Source organism: Archocentrus centrarchus, chromosome 1, assembly GCF_007364275.1.
Source record: "Archocentrus centrarchus isolate MPI-CPG fArcCen1 chromosome 1, fArcCen1, whole genome shotgun sequence".
Lineage (NCBI taxonomy): Eukaryota > Metazoa > Chordata > Actinopteri > Cichliformes > Cichlidae > Archocentrus > Archocentrus centrarchus.
In genome coordinates, this window is record NC_044346.1 from 32,605,430 (window position 1) to 32,623,888 (window position 18,459).

The 18,459-nt window shown below is 38.8% G+C and overlaps 2 protein-coding genes across 2 annotated transcripts; one reads left to right on the top strand and one right to left on the bottom strand.

Moving 5' to 3' along the window:
* Positions 1 to 784: 784 nt before the first annotated feature.
* On the top strand, positions 785 to 5,511 carry LOC115784598 (germ cell-specific gene 1-like protein). The gene is made up of 5 exons (XM_030735887.1): positions 785 to 1,334; positions 2,734 to 2,781; positions 3,403 to 3,555; positions 4,054 to 4,165; positions 4,792 to 5,511. Exons 1-5 carry the CDS (start codon positions 1,046 to 1,048, stop codon positions 5,084 to 5,086), a joined length of 897 nt encoding a protein of 298 aa, XP_030591747.1. The 5' UTR covers positions 785 to 1,045; the 3' UTR covers positions 5,087 to 5,511.
* A 2,498-nt stretch (positions 5,512 to 8,009) lies between these two features.
* tmc5 (transmembrane channel like 5) lies at positions 8,010 to 17,981 on the bottom strand. Its single transcript, XM_030739861.1, has 21 exons — positions 17,736 to 17,981; positions 17,074 to 17,266; positions 16,314 to 16,513; positions 16,019 to 16,087; positions 14,642 to 14,758; positions 14,401 to 14,503; positions 14,005 to 14,086; positions 13,640 to 13,921; positions 12,713 to 12,855; positions 12,201 to 12,345; positions 11,949 to 12,101; positions 11,450 to 11,616; positions 10,867 to 10,942; positions 10,649 to 10,746; positions 10,460 to 10,555; positions 10,267 to 10,342; positions 9,602 to 9,735; positions 9,248 to 9,421; positions 8,982 to 9,060; positions 8,732 to 8,824; positions 8,010 to 8,643 (listed from the first exon to the last, which is right to left on the bottom strand). Exons 2-21 carry the CDS (start codon positions 17,145 to 17,147, stop codon positions 8,041 to 8,043), a joined length of 2,964 nt encoding a protein of 987 aa, XP_030595721.1. The 5' UTR covers positions 17,148 to 17,266; positions 17,736 to 17,981; the 3' UTR covers positions 8,010 to 8,040.
* Between the last annotated feature and the right edge of the window lie 478 nt (positions 17,982 to 18,459).

Sequence of the window (18,459 nt, forward strand, 5' to 3'; positions counted from 1 at the left end):
TTCTCTGCTTATGTCAGTGAGCAGAGCTCAACTGGCTGCGATCAGTTTGGTCCGGAGCAGCTGCAGGCTCATCATCCTCTCCACATGACTTCCGTCTGGAAGCAAGAGCACAGGTCAGCTTCTCTGAAAATAAAACCAGCTCTCAGAAATGAAGACAAGTGCTTCAATGAATTTAAAACAAACTGTTATGCAACTGGAATCTATTAGATTTAATTAATTTTACGAACTGAATGAACTAGTTTTAGTAAGGAAAATTTGGATAGTCTTTGCTGAATCAGATGTTATGTTTTAAGTCAGATACTCTTCTTTCTAACTAAATGAAGCAATTTCTTCAGAGGACATTATCTAAAATCATGCTTTATTTTGAAAAATATAAGTTCTCCTCGGTTAGTTACCTGATCCTTTATTTACAGGCATTGTCAATGGCCTCCTTTTCAGGATACTTTCAAAGAAATATAGACAAACACTGAGTCGCAACATACAATTAACTGTGCTTAGATTATTATTAATAATCTAAAAGAGAAATAGCTACTCTTTCTACATTAAAGAATGCAGTTACAAAATGTTCATTTTTACTGATATACCGCCAGAATAACACCTTCCAGATTTCAGTTTTGAACTCGTGCTGTATCTTATTTTAATATTTCATCACGTCCGCAGTTTGATAACCGCCTTGCAGCTGATAAATTGCAAGGGATTGAGGGAGGGGAGGCCCAACGACGGAGAGAGGGAGTGAGGGAGAAAGGGCGTCATAAGAAAATCCCACACTTCGTCAAATCCTCAGACAACGTGACATCCAATAGGCTGGAAACTCGTGGGGTACCGCGTGTGAAACCGATGGAACCTTGACATTTTGACGCGCTGCTGAGCTCTCTCTGAGATGATGTTTGTATTTTGCGCAAAAGTGGAAGTTGTTGAAAATCGTGAAGTGCCAAATGGGATTCTCGCCTCATCTGCTGCGCTTGGAAATTAGCCGGGACTCGTCCTGCTTCGCATCCATGAACTTTTCGGAACACCGCGCGCTGCCGCATCCTTCACGCAGACAATGAGGATGAGTCGCCGATCCAGGACCCTTCTCTCGGTTACCTTGAACTTCTTCGCCCTGTTTTTCTCCATAACCGCATTCATAACTACTTACTGGTGCGTGGGGACCCAGAGAGTCCCCAAGCCAAAGTGCAGCAAGCTGCGGACGCACCAGTGTATAGACTACGGAGTGAACGAAACAGACCCCAACAAAGTGGTGTACAGCTGGGAGACCGGAGACGACAGGTTTCTGTTCCGTCAGTTCCACACCGGCATCTGGATCTCATGCGAGGAAAATATTCACGATGAAAGTAAGAGAAGGTGTGTGAGAGAGTGTGTGTGTGTGTGTGTATGTGTGTGTGTGTGTTTTGTGCGTGAATGCGCTTGTTAGTTACCACACCGGTAGGCGGTTCTTTTTTCCTAATTACAAAGAAACAGTTTCTTTAACAAAGCGGTAATATCGGTAATAAATCCCCGTCTAAGTGAAGAAAAATAGCATTTTCTTATTCTTTTAAAAGGCTTTAATGCTTATGATGCGATGTTGTGGAATCAATTTTAAAAGCTTATCCATTGGGCGGCTATTTTTGATGTTTTGCAAACTTGTGTTTTGATTGTTCATAATTGTTATCATCATCAAACTTAAGCTTATATAATCATTAACTCACCATTCAAAATTTAAAATAGACAAAGCCAATAAAACAAATAGTCACTAATATAAATTCGCCGTTTTAATCTCCTCCTTTGTCATAAAAGAACATTTAGTTAAAATGGAGATGGGCTGCTCCTTCAGAGAGATTTTTTTATGTCAATTTCAGGAGAATTTCAACATTTGTGTCATTATGGCTTATAAAACTGTTTTATCTATTTTATTTGTCTAAATGCAGTGTAAACGACAGCAGGCAGGCTATCTGGCTGTCAGGGACTTGAATGGGACAATGTGTGTGCTTGGTTTTCTCATTCAGTTTGACCATATTGGAGTGTTGTAAATTAATAACAGAGGGCTCAAGAGGGAGGATTATGTGTGTCAGAGGGGTGACCATGATCATGAAAAGTTCAGGGACAAAAGGTGTGATCAGCCCAGATTAGTCCGCTCTCTGTTCAGTTTATTACATCTCGATGAGGAATTGCTGCAGCATCCATCTCTCAGCTCTGTAATATACCACCACAGCCTGAGCTGATAATCCATATTTTTTTGCTCAAGAGTAGAAACAAACCACAAGTTCAAAACATTCAAGAAGCAATTGCAATAACACATTTTTATCTCATCAAGTGACTGTGGGGTGGTGGGTGGGGGGGGGGGGGGGGGGGGGGGGGGGGCACTGAGACAGCTTGAGTTAATGAGGATTATGTAACACAGGCCTTGATGAGTTTTTCATCAAAACAGCTGTTGCCACCCTCCATATACCTGATTAAAGTGTTCCACTTGCAACAAATCCAGTGGCATGCTCTGCTCAACAGATGGAAAACATGTCCACAGGAATCCTTAGTGTCATTGTTTATTTTGTGTCCTGTTTGTTAAATTGTCAGAAGCTTTCATTATGTCACAGTTTTTGGGAGCACGAGTGTTTTCAGAGTATAAATGCACTTTGGAAGTCTACTTCTATTCCATTCCACTATCATCATTCTGTGTACTGTACTGTGAGTAAATTATTTCTAAACTCATGAGAATGTTGGCTAATGGCATGACGTCATCTTCTGCTGTGCTTCCAGGTGAGAGATGTCGAAGTTTTATTGATTTAGCCCCTGCTTCAGAAAAAGGTGAGTGTCCACTGCTCAACCTCAGTTCAACAAGCCCTCTAATTCTAGCCCCGCTTTCATCCACTAAGCTGTGTAAAACTGTTTTTGTGAATATTTCTGTAGCATTGCACTCGGCCTGTTCTAATTGGATCAGCAATTTTTCAGCTGTCAGTTTAGGAATGTTTCAGTATGAAGTCATGGAGGAGGACGCACACACATTCAGTTTTGAGTTTTACAGATTTTCAGCTGTGCTGACGCTTTCGCTTGATAAATGTTTAATTCCTGTCAATCTGTCTGTCAAAATAAGCGATGGTGGGAAAGTTGAGAGGCAGAGTGAAGAGGAGTTGCAATGTCTGATCTTCATGTGCAACCAGATTATATTCCACTAGATTAATTGGAAGGCTGAATAAGGCTTTCTGTAAACCGGAAAGCTTTGACATCAGTTGACTTCATATGAGGTTGACATGCTACCATGAGCCCATATTAAATATCTGACAAACCACTGAGAAGTCAGGCGATGATAAAATCAAAAGGTTCCATATAAATAAAAAAAACTTTGCAAATATATTATTAAAAAGGACATCTTTGCATTAATTTATATCATAATTGTCATTATTATTTGTTTTTTTTGGCATTTTTCAGGGATGCTGTGGTTGTCACTTGTTTCTGAGATGTTGTACATTATTCTGCTGGTGGTTGGCTTCAGCCTCATGTGTTTGGAGCTCGTCCACTCCAGCAATGTTATTGATGGACTCAAACTCAATGCCTTCGCTGCTGTCTTCACAGTGCTTTCAGGTAGGGTGCTTGATGATACGTGTCATGAGTTAAAATGCTTTTGTGAGATTTCCTGCGATGTACTATATTCAAGTATTTGATTGTGGTTTCTAAGGCTGTCATTTATCTTTGTAAATCACCTTTTGAAATAAGGCACAGCAAGCATCCTGTTTAATCTGTTAAGAAGGAGGGAATTGGTAACAACTAGTCAAAAGCCTTTTGCTTTTAAATTGTATTTTTAGTATAAAGTGAGCAGTGAAGGGAAAAAAGTCTCAAACAAAATTGCTTCCAACCCAAGAAACATCCCCTGGGTTTCCTTATAATGATTAGAAATAAATTTGAACAAATTTGTTATGTTATAATATGATAAAAAAAAAAAAAAACAGACCGAGTCCTGGTGCCAAGCCTGTGCTTGATTCTGTACTTGAAGGAAATCATCCATTAAGCCTTTTAAATACCTTCTACTTTTCTGTTTGTACATTGAATCAGAAAGCTTAAATACAATACCCTGTATTTCAGGTCTTCTTGGCATGGTGGCTCATGTCATGTACACACAGGTTTTCCAGGTCACCGTCAGCCTTGGCCCACCGGATTGGAGACCCTACAACTGGGACTATGGCTGGTCTTTCTGGTAAGATGCTGCAAACCCGATTGTTGTATATATTCTGTGCTATTTAAAGTGTTACATAGATAAAGTTAAGTCAAATCACTCATTAGGGAACCAGATGAGGGACAGTCCATTCTGCATGTTGCTGCCCCACACTGTCAGCAGTAGCTCTGATCTCACCTCTCTTCAGCATCACTGTCTGTAATGAAAAAAGCCCAAAGCTCTCATGTTATGGAAGGATTAGGCTTTGGTGTCCAAAGCCTCAATACGGGTGTGATTAGAATTGCATAAGGGAATAATATTTTACTCCTGTACAATATGCACAGTATGCTAAAAAGTCATTTTAGAGGTTAAACAATTCTTGACCTTTTATGGGCATTATCCAATCTGCATAAAAACGACATGGGATGATGATTTGATTGTCTGACCTCACATGTGATCCAGTCTGCTTGAGGAGAGCAGAGGGACTTACAGTGATTGGCACTAATCTCACCAAATACAGTGTCAAAGTATTGAGGGTAAAACATCAGAATGCAGTATGCCTCACTACACTGGAGCTCGCCATCTTTCATTTGGTTTTCACCTCCTTTTTTTCTTCAGCTACCATATCTGTTTATTAAAAAGTACATTTTCTTGCTGTTTTATATCAGCATGGCCTGGGCTTCCTTCACCTGCTGCATGGGTGCGTCTGTCACCACCCTCAACTCCTATACGAAGACGGTCATTGAGTTCAGACACAAACGCAAGACCTTCGAGCAAAGCATTCGGGAGGAGGACGCACGGGAGGCATTCGGATATTTCCGGGAGCACTCTGTGCACTCCATCTCCAAATCTGTGGATTATTACACCAGCCAGAACCTAACAAGTGGCAGGAAGACTCCCATACCAGCTGGCTCCCTGGACTTCAGTGATATTGCAAACTCTTTGGGGGAAGAGCAGTGCTGAGTGAGACAGGACAGTAGGTGGTGACATTTCTCTCAATGTGTCACTTTGTTGGACTGAAGCATAGCTGTCCATCTTTGGTAAGTGTTCACTTTGGGATGAACGCCTATAGTGGGGAAAACCATTTGATACTCTGCCGATTTTTGCAAGTTTTCCCACCTACAAAGAATGGAGAGGTCTCTAATTTCTATCGTATGTACACTTCAACTTTGAGAGAAAGAATCTAAAAAAAAAAAAATCCAGAAAATCACATTCATAACTTTTAAATAATTAATTTGCATTTTATTACATGAAATAAGCATTTGGTCATGTAGAAGAATTCTGGCTCTCACAGACCTGTTAGTTTTTCTTTAAGAAGCCCTCCTATTCTGCACTAATTACCTATATTAATTGCACCTGTTTGAACTCGTTACCTGTATAAAAGACACCTGTCCACACACTCAATCAATCACACTCCAACCTCTTCACCATGCCCAAGACCAAAGAGCTGTCAAAACTTTAGACCTGCACAAGGCTGGGATGGCCTACAGGACAATAGGCAAGCAGCTTGGTGAGAAGGCAACAACTGTTGGCACAATTATTAGAAACTGGAAGAAACACAAGATGACTGTCATTCTTTCTCAGCCTGGGGCTCCATGCAAGCTCTCACCTCGTGGGTTAAGGATGATTCTGAGAAAGGTCAGGAATCAGCCCAGAACTACACAGGGGGGACCTGGTCAATGACCTGAAGAGAGCTGAGACCACAGTCTCAAAGATGACTGTTAATAACACTGTTAATAACTATGCCATCATGGATTAAAATCCTGCAGGGCACACAAGGTCCCCCTGCTCACACCAGCAAATGTCCAGGCCTGTTTGAAGTTCACCAATGACCATCTGGATGAGCAAGAGGAGACATGAGAGAAGGTCATGTGGTCAGATGAGACCAAAATAGAGCTTTTTGGTATCAACTCCACTTGCCGTGTTTGGAGGAAGAAGAAGGATGAGTACAACCCCAAGAACACCGTCCCAACTGTGAAGCATGGGGGTGGAAACATCATACTTTGGGGGTGCTTTTCTGCAAAGGGGACAGGACGACTGCACCGTATTGAAGGGAGGATGGATGGGGTCGTGTATTGTAAGATTTTGGCCAAAAACCTCCTTCCCTCAGTAAGAGCCTAGCCACTCTCCAGACCTGAGCCCAATAGAAAATCTTTGGAGGGAGCTGAAACTCAGCGTTGCGCAGTGACAGCCCTGAAACCTGAAAGATCTGGAGAAGATCTGTATGGAGGAGTGGGCCAAAATCCCTGCTGCAGTGTGTGCACACTTGGTCAAGAACTACAGGAAACGTTTGACCTCTGTAACTGCCAACAAAGTTTTCTGTACCAAATATTAAATTCTGTTATTCTATTGTATCAAATAGTTATTTCATTCAATAAAACGCAAATTCTTTCAAACTCATACAATGGGATTTTCTGGATCTTTTTTAGATTCTGTCTCTCACAGTTGAAGATAAAAATTACAGACCTCTCCATTCTTTGTAGGCAGGAAAACCTGCAAAATCAGAGGAGTATCAAATATTTATTTTCCCCACTGTATGAGGGTTACAGGCCGTATTGTTAGCCCTGTCTGATACATTTTTAATACTGCCTTAATTAAATCCCGTCATGGAGCTTCAAGTCATATATGGTTAAGGTTGGAAAATTTGATCTGACAAATGGTATAAATGTGCATGAAGGTGTTTATTTTTTTTCATCAAAGCCAGAAATATATACTGCAAATGATGTGCCTATATACAGTGTTTATAGTACTTTTTATTGTAAAATAGCTGTGTAGTATATTTGTACACAGAATTTATCATTTTTCTTTTAGATGTTCACCTTGGCTGACTTTAATTGCCTCACAAAGCTCAAATGATCATTTGCAAAACACTCTTCTTGGACTAGCATAGACCATATTAATAATAAAAAAAAAACTGGAGAAATTTACAGCAGGGAGTAAAATTCATATAAACACACATGTAGCACTACTGGAGTGATCAGAGTCAGTATATCACATTGCAAACACATTTCATTTTCATTGGATGATTCTGCTTTAATCGGAGAAAAATAAATGATGTCAAAGTGGTTCTGCAGAGTGTTTCTGGCAAATATGAATATTAAAGTTTCCCCTTTCAAAAATGTGTTTTGATTGACTGTTACTTCCCCCCACAAGCACTTCTACCCTTTTCAGTATCGTAATCTCTGATTCAATTATATAACACACAACAATTACACTTTTACAGTTACATTTTCAAACCATAACTATTTGTGTACAAATAGCACAACATAGATTTTAGCTGTTTTTATTGAAGCTTTTTTGTCCAAATTAAAAAAAAAAAAATCAATCTATTGTTATTTCATGTTTCTGAAGAGTGTCCTGAAAATGACCAGAATAGGAAAAGACCGTCACTGTGTGAGAAGCCAAAAAGTCAAATGCAGCAATGTATGCATAGTTCCTAAAGAGGGCAGTGTTGTCTTTGTCGGCTCCTTGAAAAATTGCATTTCACTCCACTAACAATGGTAACTAATTTTGCAGGAGCATCATTTATATTTCCTTTGTTCTATTTTTATCTTTATCTCTATTTCTCATTTCATTATGTACAACAACTTAACAACTTATACAAAAACTACATTACAAATGGCACAAGTTTAGGCCTAATGTTCATTTTTATTGTTATTTATCATACAAGTCTGATATACTGTCACAGTATATCAGATATACTTGTATAAAATTTGAATTAAGAGGTGGACCTGCACACTCATACAGTTCTGCAAATATTTCACAATACTTCACAAAGTAGAACACTATATATATATATATATATATATATATATATATATATATATATATATATATATATATATATATATATATATATATATATATATATATATATATGTTTTCATCACAGCAAGTTAAAGCTCAGAGCATTTTGTTCAGTAACCATCATCATATTCATTCTGGGCCTGCTGTCGGGCCAGCATAGCCTGGATAAGAGCGTTGGAGCCTGAAGCACCAGGGTTTTGTGGAGGAGCAGGGACCCACTGAATCCTGTCCTCTTCCTCCACTCTCTGCCTAGCTTGCATGGCTTGCATCATAACACTTGACACTGGAGACGGAAGGTCGCCCATGCCATCTTCTGTGTCTTCCTCTGCTCTTCTTCTGGCTTGCATGGCCTGTGTGATGGCGCTGGATCTGTTGAAAGGGTTTCCAGAAAAAACTGTAGTGTCATATTCATCACTCTCCTCATCCTCCACCCTGTGCCTCATTGCCATGGCCTGAGCAAGTGCACTGGAAGATGACAGATTTTTCTCAGGCGTCTGGTACAAATCTTCATTCTCCTGGTCAGCTACTTGACGGGCCAACATGGCTTGTGTCAGAGCACTAGAGGTGGAAATGTCCAAAGGAACAGGTACTCCACCAATGCTGTTTCTTTCCTCCTCCTCCTCAAGCTGCTGCCGTGCGAGTAAAGCTTGAATCATGGCGTTTGAGTTGGACTGACCACCAGAGGAGTGAGCATCTGAATAATGTTTTGTGTTCTAAAGAGAAAAGAATATATTCAATGAGGCTGATAACAAGCTTCTGGATGCAAGCTGAAGTCAGCATGAAATAGGTTTCACAACAAACCCCTTTTTGTTTCTTCTGTTTGGTGTTTTTGTTTGGGAGTGATTTCTGCAGGTCCTGTAGCCTTTCTAATAAGAAGGACTTGTCTTTCCCTTCCTGGCAAGAGGGAGGGAGAAACAGAAGCAGACAGTAAAGCAAAAATATAGAAACAGAAATAAAATGTCAATTTTATTCTAAATTAAACAAGTGCACAATTATTCCTAAAGTATGATGAAATATATTTTAGGTAATATTTTCTACAAAAAAAACTCACATTAACAATTTGTTGTCTCAGACGGCGAATAAGCTCCTTTCGGCCATTAGTGACTTGCCATAATATGTATATGATGACACTGAGCAGTAAGATTTAGACAGGAAAACCAATTATGCAAATGTGTTTAAAAAAGTGTATATAAATACATTTATATTAACACTCACAAGCACTCATATACAAAGTATATGCAAAACATGGCTTTTTCTCATTCAGCATTACACAGTATATGCTGTATATACAGCATAGCACTTACACTATGTACTTACAGGATGATGAGTGTGATGAGAAAATAGAAGATTTCACTCCTGATGACATGATCATAGATCCAGATGACCCACTGAGAGCCTGGGATCGGCTTTAGATCATCTATCCAGACGCCAACCACACTGAAGGCATTGTTGAGTCCACGAAAGGGGCCACACTGCTTTGAGGGAGTCAGTCTATGGAGCAGGACAGAGTAAGCAAAACAAGACTGAGGCCCAGTTTTGGGAGACTCTGTTATCAGTAAACAGTGCATTATTTGTCAAAGACAAATGTGTAATTATACTTTGTTTCAGAACAGAATAAAATTGTTGAATACACTTTACTGTTTCCAAGTATTTAAAGTCGTGTCCTCTTACCTCCAGGCAGTATATGCAACAACTGACAGGGCTCCCACAAAGAAAGGGAAGAAGAGAAGGAAGATGAAGATGGTTTGCATCTGAGCTGCCCTGCCGGATTGCCGCGGGGGCTGACAGTTCTGTGTCAGACTGACCTGGGAAGGTGCAAAAACACACATGTACGATCCTATAAACACACATCCATAAACACACATATATTGTAAATTTATATTTTTAGTAACTCCACTTGTGAGCTCATTTCAGCCTGACCATCACATCTATTTTAGTCCATAAGAAAACATCTGAGCTTTGAATGACCTTTTTTTTTTTCTTTTTAAAGCTCATGAAACATAAAGCAACATGAGATCCAGCCAATTACAAATCTTACTGAGCTCAATTAATTTCATGAATTGATTGACTTTGTCTGGTGCAATTAAACCATAATGGTTGCTCCTTAAATCTGAAACCCTGGCTGTCTTTTCCATGACCCCAAATAAAGTACGCAGTCAATGTGATGAAAGGATTTTAATTAATTATTGACCGAAGTGCACAAATAGAGTAACACGAGCCTTATAGAGTACATAGAGCAGTTCGGGTAGCTGTGGTGTTGTACCTGCCTTTGGCATTTTGTCATTATGGCAATTTATAATCACTATAGCCTCCCAGACTTGCTAATGTGCATTTACCTTCTTTAGATAAAACAAGATGAAGAATTTGAGAATCTGCATGACAGGTAGCAGAGGAGAGAAGTAGATTCCAATCCTGTGGACAGAAAATAGATAATCACCTTTAAATAGTAAACACGTCTGAGACCAAGACAGTTAACATGAGATCTGGCTGAAATCCACGGAGGCACTGCATTCTTCATATTGTTCATACCAGGCAAGTGTTTGTGAATAGATGAGTTCAAGGACATTTCTGGCTATGTCAAACTCAGGAACCCCCATTCGTGGTATACATTTGGTCCCAATCACACTGTTAGAAAGAAATTGAGAATATCATTTAAAACATAGGTTAACTTTACCAGTTTAAATTATAAAGGATACAAATTAAAATTGTATAACTCACTTGCTAAGAAACTCTCCATAGAAGGAGCCCAACATCAGAAAAAGGAAGTCAAAAAAGACCAGGCGGTACAAAGCCTGCCCTACCATGGACTCCCAACACTGACAAGGAAACAAGTTCATGAGTGAATATCTATGACTACTGAATAAAGTAGGCACAGACAAAAATAAACTTATGTTGTTGTGTTTTAAAAAAGAAATAAATGGATATTTATTACGTACCGAAAAATTCTTGGCGACCTCATTCATCCAATGATAACACAAAACAGACAGAATGAACATCTTGAGTAAGACATTTCTGCAGGAAGGAAAAGATCAAAATTCATTTCAAGTGTTATTATTATAAATCACTTAATTTGCTTTTAGCTAGATTATTATCATTTGTATACCTATGTGTCCATATCTCCACCACTTTGCATTTATGCAGTCATTGCTTCACATAGATACCACTAGACAATATATTTACATCTGTCTAAGCCTGATCTTACAGTTGTCACTTTGCCAACTTTGTCACTACACTCCACTGAGTACTGGCACTTTGTAACACAGCCCACAAATTCCACTGCAGTTAACTTTAACAAGATTAAGAGCCTGCTGCTCTGCAGGTGGCTCTGTGATGCTGTCTTCTGCACACCAGCACAAGGCTAACTGCCTCTGATTTCCAGTCTTCATGCTAGGCTAAGATGCTGCTGGTTCCAGCTATGTATGAGAGTGAAATAAGTCTTCTTATCCGAATAACATCAAAAAAGAACAAATTCCAAAATAAAAAAACATATTCACATATATTTCAATTATCTCATGTCACCTGACAACCAGAGCGTATATCTGCTTGCGGTGGCTGGAGTACTGCTCAAATTTATTGAAGAAGGAGTAGAAGAGCGGGACAGCCAGGTTCATCAGAGACACCACAAAGGGAACCAGGAGTGTCTCTGCCTCCTCTTGCAGGGACCAACTGGCAGCATCTGTTACCCGCTGTAAAAAATGAGACAGGTCAAGATAGTGCTTCATGACGAATACTGTGTGCGATGAAATCAATCAAATCAACACTACACTGCTAGCAACATGAAATGTTGCTAGCAGTGTAGTGTTTTTATATATATATATATATATATATATATATATATATATATATATATATATATATATATATATATATATATATATATATATATATATATATATATATAGTTTATACTAGCTGTACCAACAGCAGACAAGAGAGAAATACTTCTGTATTAGGTATAGTCTATGTCATACAAAAACAAGTATTGCAGTGTCTAATTATTCAATTTTGACTTATGTACCTTCTGCTCATACTGGCAGAGAAAGTAGATACTGGCTGCACAGCCAACAGCCGAGCTTGTGGAGAGAAGCCAGCAACCGAAATGAATCCCATAGAGCTTCAGCTCTTCAGTGACTGTGAGGCGCTCCGGCTGGGCCTTTTCTGATAACGACTCCTGGAGGAGCAGGCAGAGGGCAAACACCGACATACTGAAAATCCGTCATTTACAGTTGATTCTACATTTTGTATTTGTCTGGAAAATGCTAAAAGTTACCTTGAGCTGGACAGAGAGGTTGTTCTTCCGCTGTTTCACTGCCTTCTCATTGGTTACACTAAAATCCCAGGTGCAAAGAAGCTGCCATGCACTGTTTGATGCCGGGTCTGCTAGCACATAGTTGTTCTTAAAATAGAATGCCACGCTGCATGTGGGTAAATTAAGATACAGAAACATTACCACGTACCAAGAAGAAACAGAGATCAGAAAACTCAGGTAAATGTAAAAATCAGAGCTGTTGTAGCAGTTTTTTATATTTGTTGCTATTAATCACTGCTATGGATCACTTATTTTGACACATTTATATTATACTTTGCACATTTTCTATTCACTGATTATCATAATTATTACATCTTATATATACATAAATAATTTTACACTTAGTGCATTTCAGGCTCTGATTTTTCTTTTGATCTACTTCGTCTTCCCCTGAATGGGTCTTGAGCATTTATAACAAAGTAATCTCCCTGTGGGGATCAGTAAAGTTTTATGATGCGGAGGATTGCACTGACCTGAAAATAAGCACAATTCCACACAGCACCATGTAGACTGCAATGGTGAAGAAATAGGCCAGCTGCATGTTGTAGTCCACCAGACCCACAAGAGTTTCATTGCTGTAGCTACCATAGTACATGACGGTATAGCCGAAGTAACCCTAGGGAAGCCAAAATATATACAGCTGTTATTCACTCAGTGCAGAGAGAATTAAAAAAGATAAAACATAAAATTTCATAATACATATCCACAGTGTTTGGTAGATTTAATCAGCGTTTAGATTGAGTTTGCCTTTTTTTTTTTCTCCACATTTAATATTGACCCACTCCTTCTTTACAAAGTTTTAATGGCATTATCAAACACTTTCCTGTGGCATATATATATATATATATATATATATATATATATATATATATATATATATATATATATATATATATATATATATATATATATATATATATATATATATATATATATATATATTCTTTCGTGAAAACAAATGCTGTGGCACATTTCATGTGGCACTGTCACCCTACATGAAAAGGGTTATGCAGCCTGGAGCTTTTCTGTGTGGAGACTGCATGCTCAAAGACATGCGTGTTTAGTTAACTGGTGACTCTAAATTGGCTGTAGGTGAGGAGGTGAAGATGTTGTCTGTCTCTCAGGTTTGGCCCTGTGCTGGTGATGTGTCCAGACTGTACCCCACTGGTCACCCTATGACACCCGTGGAAAACAAATGACTGGTGTGTCCAGATTAAAGGAGCGAGCATAAAGATTCCTCATAGCACAGTCAAAGACAATGCATTACAAATTTGTCTTTTTATGGCTCCTTACATATTACATAATTAGTTAATTTAGTCCTAATTAAATGATAATAATCATAGTAGCTTTAAATTGTAAAATAATGATGGCTGAAGAAGGTAAATGCGCACTCCACTTACAGCTCCAGTTAGTAACTCCAGTCCTCTGAAGCTCACAGCTGGAGGTGTGTTGTTCACACTCTGAGAACTGTTGGGAGAGTGCTCATAAACAAGCAGTGGGATGGTGATAAAGCCAAAGTTGACCAGGAATGAGAAAATGTTAAACACGAGAAGCCACTTCAGGAACACAAAATAAGTGAGGACGCTGGTCCCAAACTTGCCACCAATCTCCTTCATGATGCCTTGCCACAATTCCAGGGTCTGCTTGGCTGACCTTAAGCTGTATCCACTTCTTCGTATAAACTGAAAAAAAAAACATGTAACGTAACATATATATAGCATATGAGCATATGAGTTTGTTTTATGACTGATCACCGAACACTCACCAGTGATAAATTTTCAGAGCAATCTGCTAAACATGTGAATTGGCGAGACTTCTTGGAAGACTTGAATGCCAATACTTGGTTCCTGTAAAGGTAAAGTCATTGGTATCCTCATCAATTAAAATACCTGCATCACACACTGCTGCAGGCCATAGAAAAACCTTTGGACTTTAATTAGAAGCTTCTTGTGTAATGCATATTGGACCAAAAGAGCAATGTGTGCTTACCAACAAATATTATGTTTACTTCAGGCATCTTTATTGCAACGGCACTAGCCTCCAAAGCATTTCCATACAGATTAGTTTATGGTTCCCAGCAGGGTGAAATGATTAACTAAATGTCTAGAATGACACTGACATGGAATTTCTTATCACCTTTATTTGTTTGTGACTCACCCACCTGATACATTTCTTCTCTTCAAAGCTCACTGGAAGATCCCGGATGGCCTGGATTCTGTCTCGTGTTGACAGAGCAACAAGTTCCTTGACCAAGTTTTGTTCCTCTGTCAGACACAAGATGACAAGACAAGTGCTGCCTGTTAAACATTTGCAAGAAGCTGCCATCCAGAATACACGTCAGGTGTCATTTTTCACTTTCCACATATCCAGAGGATAATTCGACACCCCTCAGGTGCGCTTACCATTTTCCATCTCATTCCTGATGGCATCCTCTGTGAAAGCTGTATGGGCAGGATCTGCATTAGGAAACATGCTCATCCTTCTCATCGCTATTCCTCTCCATCTCATTGTCACATTTCCTGGATGAGCACGCAAGACAATGACAAGTGTCTGTTGTGATTACTATGGATTTCCTAACTCAAAGAACGTGTGATGAATACAAGAGCAGAGTGACAGTCAGCAAATGAACTGAGTGGCATTTTTAAATCTAACGCCTGCAGCTGTTCACACAGCCTTTACCAATTATTCTGCCATAACAGAGATAAGCTGCTACTTATTTGTTAATTCTGCTGTCTATACCGTCCTGATGAACTCAAATTTAAGATAGGATTTTCTCAGTGTCTGTAGCAAAAAGACTGACTGAAAGCACTGCCGATAGTCAAACAGGACACACCACCCTCTACAGAAGCCTGCACACTTGTGTGGTTTTATAATACAACTAATTTTACATTATCATAGTTCTGATTAATACTTTATTTCATATTTGTTTATTTAGTTTGTATAATACCTTTAAGTTGATGGTACCCTTGTCCATCAAACTGTGTCACTACGTTGTGGCTGCCACTTTGTGGCTAATTATGTTACATATCAATTTTATTTTTAATTTAATTCATTTTTTTACATATCTATTTTAGTTTGTCTTTTTAAAAACTGTCCAGTGAAAACCTGTATTTTGGTCCTTTTTGTGTCATTCAATAACATTAAAAAGATTCAGTCTGGGGGCGCCCGGGTGGCTTAGTGATGAAGCCGGCGACCACATATGTATGCCACGCTGTGGCGCGGGTTCGAGTCCCAGCCTGTCGCCAATTTGCCCTCATATTTTTCCCCCATTTCCTGTCTCCCTCCACTGATGATAAAAGCCACTGTGGCCAAAAATGCAAAAAAAAAAAAAAGATTCAGTCAAGTGGAAGAGGTTAACACAATTCATCCTGCATAGAGTCCATCCACCTGATACTGATACACAGTTACTGCAGATGCAAATTTCCCAAACAATCCCCTTCCCTCGGTTTTATTTCCTTTGCCAACTTCCTTCTCATTCCTGGATTTTATTGTTGATAGTGTCCATTAATAATTATCCACTGTTAAGGATATAATTTAGTGAAGATGTCAATATGAACATAAATAACATATTTATTTGAATTGATCATGTTGTGATAAAGACTTTGCAGATTTATGTGTTTAGTAATACCATAGAGGAAATGTTTGATCTTTAGTGTCTTTAACTCTCAAACACTGTCAATCTTACTTTCACATGGATAAAAATCCCCCAATGTTAATGTTCTAGGATTAAAAAAAGAACACATATATTAAAGGAAACTCCTGTTTATCGAGTGAATTACCTGAAGAAGAAGGAAGCCGAATAGATGTCGACTGATTGTAATCAGGGTCCATTCCAAATGTACTGCGATCTAAAATGTAGATGAAATAGAGGAAGTATCAACAGAAGGGTTTCTTGGCAACATGCACAGGGCACATACATAAATGAAACTGCCTAATAAGCTGTCAGCACCAATTACACAACTTTTTTTTTCAATCATACAATGCGGTATCTACTTGAATTCAAATACCCAAACACTTGATGTTGGTTTATGATTAAATAAATTTAGCTTCGACATGCAGAGGTGATACGCTTACTGAGTCCGTGATGCCATGAAGGACTCCTTGGGTGTGTGGAGATGAGGTCCATTGGGATGTTTCCTCTACCCCTCCAGCTCTCCTCCTGCCAGCCACCCTGGGGTGCTCTCCCTACAGCACCATCATTGTTAGCCCTCTCATCCCACCCGGCTGGGACTTCCCCGGCATAGGGATTAGCATGATGGGTTTTGCTGGAAGTCCTAAAGCCCAAACAGAATAAATAATATGTTGAATAAAAGATCATTTAGACTGTGCGTTTATGATACCTGAGAGCACTAATGTCATCAGACCAGGAAGAGAAATTTCAAGTCATTGTTTTGATATAGTTATTTGAAGTTAAACTGTGGAGGTGATATTTTGCTAATTTCTGGCATATACAGTGTTACAACTTACAGCAGGATTCAAACTGCAGAGACCAGGGCTATAATGCTTACTGTATGGCTATAAACATCCACAATCCTGAGACCTGAAGGCTCATACCAAAAGATTAACATTAAATTGACCCAGCCGAGGATAAAGCTAGGATATATATATATATATATATATATATATAAAACATTCACGCCACTGCCTGTTTCTTGATTACATCCTGTTCAACCCAGCTTTTTATTTGCTCACCTGGCATTCTGATCTTCTCTCGCAGTGCTCTTTCTCACTACACTTGACAAATTATAATTCTATATTTTTCAGGATAAAAGGTTTCTCTGATCCACATTTGAGGACAAAAAAAACAATTTTATGTATTACATTACCACAAAACCTTCTATCAATTTCCAGAGTCTCGCTGTCATGATATGCAGGGTTGAAAAATCCTTGATTGCTGTAACTTGTCATCAGATCCTTCAAATTGATCCTTCCTCTTTCTTTGTAAACAGCAGCGACCCTTCAGCTCAACTCTGTCACAGTCGCTCTCAATATGAGGACTTTGCTGTCCAGTAATAAACTGCAAATGACTTGTTCCATTAACAGAAAAAAACACGTCTTTAATATTGTGCCTAAGGTTATCATAAGGAAGACTAGTGCCTTTAAGACTAAATTTCACTCTTTTGACTTTATTATAATCCAAACAAGTTACATAACAATTTTAAGACAAAATGGTTTTCAGTAGAGAGGCAGCTCCATAACACATGCAATTTAATCTCTGTGTCTCTAGGTCTGATCATTATTAATTCATTTAGGAGGTTTGGTTTCATTACATGCAGTAGTATAGCTCTGTGGTTCTCCCACAAAACCATTACATTATGGAAAGAGAACAACTCTGTCTTGTATAACAATGAGCAGAAAACAAGGGACTGAACTCAGCTATGGTAATGAGAAAGCTGATAAGCAGTATGTAATTACAGTTCTCATATAATTACTAATCTGTAAAGATTAAAAGATCTTCTCAAAGAACATTCTGCACTGCTATTAACCTCTGCTTACCTGGTTACCGTCCCGACAACACAGGGTATTGAGCACTGTAGAGCGTAAAAGTCTGAGGAGTACCTCTGGATTCCCGTCAGTCAGATGAAAGAAAGGACTGTCCTCCTACCAGGAAGTTTAGGCTCAAGTCACAAAGGTAAAAGTCCACTGCCTCTGAACTGGCACTTGGACATTGAAAGATCACTCTGCATTGCGACATGAATAATTTATCCCCCAGGGCTAACAATTGTTCAGCATCCCGAGGTTAACCCGTAGTGGTGCTTACTGTCTGTACTCATTTTACAGATAGATAAATGGAATAAGCCAAGAATCTGAAACTGGAAATATGCAAACTAGATATTGCCATGCACCACACTGGGGAAATTCCTAGACCGGTTAATATAGTATGTCAAGGAATGATAAGTGCTAAATTTTCCCCAGGTTTTTAACTTTGTGATTTATGAAAAAGAAAACATATATGTATAGATTTTTATGGGATATAATACTACCTGTCGTTTCTCCTCAGTTTGAAATACATGGTCATTCATAAGGCAGTGGGAAATGAAGTATTAAAGGCTAATAGGACTCAGCCGAGGAAATAATTAACTAAAACTAAACTAAAAACTAAAACTAGGTGTGAGGAAACATTTAATTAACTGAAAAAATTAATTAGACTAACTGAAAAGATATTGTTAAAATTAACTAAAACAATATGTAAGAATGTGAGTTAACCTGGCCCTAACAA